Source organism: Nansenia antarctica, assembly GCF_963989245.1.
Source record: "Nansenia antarctica genome assembly, chromosome: 8".
Classification (NCBI taxonomy): Eukaryota; Metazoa; Chordata; class Actinopteri; order Argentiniformes; family Microstomatidae; genus Nansenia; species Nansenia antarctica.
Genome location: NC_137678.1, coordinates 27,540,600 through 27,545,599, shown reverse-complemented (window position 1 = coordinate 27,545,599; position 5,000 = coordinate 27,540,600). Strand labels below are relative to the sequence as shown.

The window sequence follows — 5,000 nt, the reverse complement described above, 5'->3', positions numbered from 1 at the left end:
GGAGCAAGTGAGGTGGATTGGCCTCCGCTGTCTCTGGAGAAATAAGGGAGCAATTTCTATTCCATATTTGATGGCGGGGCCCTGAAAATTCTATTCACAAATCCAAACAGAAACAAAGCCTCCGGGAGGTCAGGTCCTGCTTCCTGTTGGGTCTGCATAATGGCTTGCTTGAAGAGAGGGGGAGGGAAGAGGGAGGGAGGGAAGGGAGGGGAAAGGGGAGGGGAGGGAGGATGGGGGGACAGAGAGGTAGAAGGGGAGAGGCAGAGAAGGCGAGAGGTAGGGGAGGGGGAGAGAGAGACAGACAGAGAGAGTGTGTGTGAGAGAGAGGGAGAGAGAGAGAGAGAGAGAGTGATAGACAGAGAGACAGTCAGACAGAGAACAAGTGCGTGTGTGTGTGTGTCTGTCTGCGTGCCTGCGATCCCTTCCCCTGATCAATCTAAATGCTTCCCCGCGTTTTGTTTGGGTTCGACCCCCCCCCCCCCCCCCCCGGCCCCCCAGCCCCCCCGGCCCGACTCTACACTCTTGGCCGTGGAGTGATCCTCGTCTCGTCTCCTCCTCTGACAGACAGACGGCGAAGGAGCAGCAGCCGGGAGACTGGCGGACTGTCAGCGTGATTTATGAGCGCGTTGTCGCGGCGGCTGCCACCTTTTTTATTTTTTCTCTCTCCGCTGTCGCCGCCGCCGTCGCTCGCCCAAACTCCGCTCGCCCAAAACCCACAGAAGCAGTTCATTAATCCGCAGAACCCTGTGACTCTCTACACCCCGCCCCCCCTCTCTCTCTCTGTCTCGGCTCCTCAAACCAGAAGCTTTTTAACACCGGAGCCCTCTATCTGCATGCTCTAGCTGAGAGGGAGGGAGGGAGGGAGGGAGGGAGGAAAAACCTCCCTCGCAGCTGTAGCTGAGGAGTTTGTGTGGACGTATGTCCAGGTGTGTGTGTGTATATGTGTGTGTGTATGTGCATGTGTTTGTGTGTCATACTGTTAGACCACTAGCAGCAGTGTGTGTGTGTGCGTATGTGTGTGTGTTTGTGTACGTATGTGTGTGTGTATGTGCGTGTGTGTGTGCATATGTGTGTGTGTATATGTGCGTGTGTGTATATGTGCGTGTGTGTTTGTGTATGTGTGTGTGTGTGTGTATGTGTGTGTGTGTGTGTGTGTGCGTGTATGTGTGTGTGTGTGCGAGCGCGTATGTGTGTGCGTGACACCCACCTCTTTGGCCTGCTTGCCAGGGTGCTGCTGTTGTAGCAGCTGCAGGTGAAGCTGCTCCTGTTGCTTCTTATAAAACTCCTGCAGGTGTTGCTGGGGGAAGGGGGGAAGGAGGAAAGGAGGGAAGGAGACACAGAGAGAGAAAAGAGAGGAGAGAGAGAGAGAGACAGAGGATGAGCCGGTGCATGTACAATGCTATGGCTCAGACATGTTCATATTATCTGCTAGCTATGTCAACAGACATTGGCAAACGCTTCTTTGCTCTGGGTTCTCTTGTCTCTCCGGTACGCAGTGCAATATCTCTGTATTGGAGAGGTAGAGAATGTCAAGATATCTGACATAAGACGTAATATCGCCCACCCGATTCCTTTTTTGGGGGGGGTTCCTTCCAAAAGTATATTATCTATCTGTTATACACAGTTTATACAGAGCAGTCGAAGAAGCACATTAGCCAATGTCTGACAAATCACAAAAAAACACAAAAATGTTTTTGAGTGTGTTTCTTTTATATATATATATATATATATATATATATATATATATATATATATAAAAAGAAAACACACAAAAAACACACACAAGGCAGCACTAAGAACCAACACATTTCATTAATTAATTTTGCCATTTAGCAGACGCTTTTAATCCAAAGCGACTTACAATTACGAATTACAGGGACATTCCCCCTGGAGTAACTGAGGGCTAAGTGCCTTACTCAAGGGCACACTAGTAGTGGTGTGGTTTCAGGCGGGATTTGAACTCACAACCTTCCGATCACAAGTCCAACTCACTATCCACTAGACCACCACTACCCCTAACTAACACATGTTGATCCAGTGCATGTATGTATAATACATCATTGAGTGCCATAAATCACGGTAATCATTTATTTTCTAGGAGGACACATACTGTAGTCTCGCTCTCCCTCCATGTCTTCTCCATATGGACTTTAAATGGTCTTGCACAGTACTGGAGGGGGCACAATTCATCATATTAACTATACATGTTGGTGGCTAACGCCTTGACAGGTCCCTGACATCTCCTAGTGAACACAGGCACACTCATAGGGCGGACAGGATTCATCACTCCTGCGCTAATGGCTTTAACACACACAACACTCGTGAAAAAAACGTGTGGCTGGAGAGAAGTCGGTGACTGAGGGGAACAGAGGTGGTGGAGGTTGGAGGGGTGGGAGGGAGGGAGGGGCAGGGGGGGGTGTTCCAAAAAAAAACGTCTGTGAGAAACATAACATTGCAATCAGTCTACGAAGACCACTTCCTGAGGTTCCCTTCAAACAAAAGGGGTCTCCGAACTCTAGTCGAGAGAGAGAGAGAGAGAGAGAGAGAGAGGGAGAGAGAGAGTAAAAGAGAGAGATAGTAGTGTGGTTTGGAGGCCCCTCTTGCTTCAACAACAATGACATCACCCCCCCTCCTCCTCCACACATGACTCAGCCTGTTGTCTTCCTGTCTAGTCATTCTATGAGTCATTCTATCTGTCCGTCTCTCCGTTCCCTCCAACCTTTATCAGCGTTCTCTTGCAGCTTGTTTTGTTTATCCCTGACGGATTCCTCAGCAGGAAATGAAGGCTGACCTGGAATCAGTTAATTGGAAGTGACGTGGTGGAGAGTGGGTCACTTCTGGCTTCCCTTGTCGAAGTGTGTCAAGGGCGCAGACGCCCTGATGGTGTGTGTGGCTGAGTGGGATGGGTGTTGTGATGGTTTGGGTGCTTTGCTATGTACGTGTGTGTGTGTGTGTGTGTGTGTGTGTGTGTGTGTGTGTGTGTGTGTGAGAGAGTGTGTGTCATGGTGTGTGTGTCTAGATGTGTGTATGTATGTGTATGTGTCTAGATATGTGTGTATGTGTGTATATGCATGTGTCTAGATGTGTGTGTGTGTGTGTGTGTATGTGTATGTCTCTAGATATATGTGTGTGTGTGTATGTGTATGTGTCTAGATATGTGTGTGTGTGTGTGTGTGTGTGTGTGTGTGTATGTGTCTAGATATGTGTGTGTGTGTATATGCATGTGTCTCGATGTGTGTGTGTGTGTGTGTGTTTGTGTATGTATGTGTGTGTGTGTTTAGAAGTGTGTGTGTGTGTGTGTGTGTGTGTGTGTGCGTGTGAGTGTGTGTGTGTGTGTGTGTGTGTGTGTGTGTGTGTGGTAGGTACCTGCTGCAGCATGACGGCCTGCTGCTGTTGCAGCAGCGCCTGGAGCTGCTGGGGGGACAGGACCTGCTGCTGGAGGATCTGCTGCATCTGCTGGGGGGTGATCACCTGGGGACTCATCATGGCCACCGACACCGGCACCTGAGGAGAGGGAGGGGGAGGGGGAGAGGGTGGGGGAGAGAGAGATAGAGAGGATACGTCAGGTCTAGCTGGCCTTGGCCTGTTGGGAACATAGTCATCGGGGAGAGAGGGAGAGAGGGAGCATGTCTTCCACCTCCACCTCCACCTCTACCACCACCTCCACCTCCATCCTCCCTCCTCCACCGTCACCTCCACCCTCCCTCCCTCCATCCACCGCCACCTCCACCCTCCCTCCTCCTCTCCCTGGCCCAGAGAGAGAGCTGAAGGACGGATGGGTGCTGTGCTTTTGTGGGCCTTTCCTTCTTCCTTGTCAGTGTGCCCGCTAGGGAGCAGGCGAGGGGTTTTAAATAGACGTCAGACCTTAATTAGCTGAACCCTTGAACTCCCACCGGCATGCCTATCAGTGCCCAGCGCCGGTGTGAAACAGCGTGAAAATGCACAACTCCAACACTGATTAAAATAACACGGGTTGAAGTGGACACTTAGGATGAACCAATCAGCATGGAGGATACCCCGACCCTGGGCCAATCAGCATGGAGAATAGCCGGGCCCTGGGCCAATCAGCATGGAGGATACCCTGGCCCTGGACTCTGGAGATCACTTTGGTAAAAGAGCCGGGGAGAGAGAGAGAGAGAGAGATATATATATATATATATATATATATAGAGAGAGAGAGAGAGAGAGAGAGAGAGAGAGAGAGAGGGAGAGAGAGAGAGATAGTGAGAGAGAGAGAGAGATATATATATATATATAGAGAGAGAGAGAGAGAGAGAGAGAGAGGGAGAGAGAGAGAGATAGTGAGAGAGAGAGAGGGAGAGGGAGGAAGAGAAAGAGAGAGAGAGGGAGAGGGAGAGAGAGAGAGGGAGAGGGAGAGAGAGAGATAGGGAGAGACAGAAGAAAGTAAGACAGAAAGGAGTGGTATTTCATGGAGAGAAAACTAATTTGAGAGAGAAAAGAAAAAGAAAAATGTAGTTGTGAACAATTCTGTTTATAGAGAGGAATTACCAGACACCTTGCGCTGGAGCGCACAAGTTTTTTAGCGAGTCCTTCATTCTCACGAAAGCAGCCAGAGGCTGATTCCTCCTCTACCGACGTGTCATTTTGAAATATTGATGTCGTTTTTTTTTGGGGGGGGGGGGGGTGATAAGAATCATTAAAGTATGAGCAGTCAAAACCAAAAGGAGGAGAAAAAAAAAAAAAACGTTGCCAAAACAAAACAAAGATACATCTTTTTCAGCCACTTTTTGGGGGGTTTTAGCAGACAGAAGCGAGAGAGAGACTTCAGGAACAACAGATCAATGAAGGGAAAAGAAGACCCATCTTTCATTGCCCGCTCACTTTGATAGCATGTTGCTCTCATTATTAACAAGGGAACGGGTACGCTTACGTTTAATATGTCTTCTATTCAATTTCATGTGTTGGTGGTTAAAAATTGAACAATGACTCCGAACTCAAAACAAACCCTCTCGGATGAATTTCTGTTTACTCTGCGGTGG

General features: G+C 49.1%; 1 protein-coding gene across 5 annotated transcripts in view; it reads right to left on the bottom strand.

Annotated features, from left to right (window-relative positions):
* The window catches only part of foxp2 (forkhead box P2), a gene marked incomplete at its 5' end in the record, with an annotated part of 56,125 nt that overhangs the window by 34,881 nt on the left and 16,244 nt on the right, over window positions 1-5,000 (bottom strand). For all 5 annotated transcript variants that reach the window (XM_080538597.1, XM_080538598.1, XM_080538599.1 and 2 more), the window contains 2 exons: window positions 1,208-1,297; window positions 3,367-3,572. In XM_080538597.1, coding sequence (XP_080394723.1) covers window positions 1,208-1,297; window positions 3,367-3,572 — 296 coding nt within the window. The remainder of the gene's footprint in view (window positions 1-1,207; window positions 1,298-3,366; window positions 3,573-5,000) is intronic.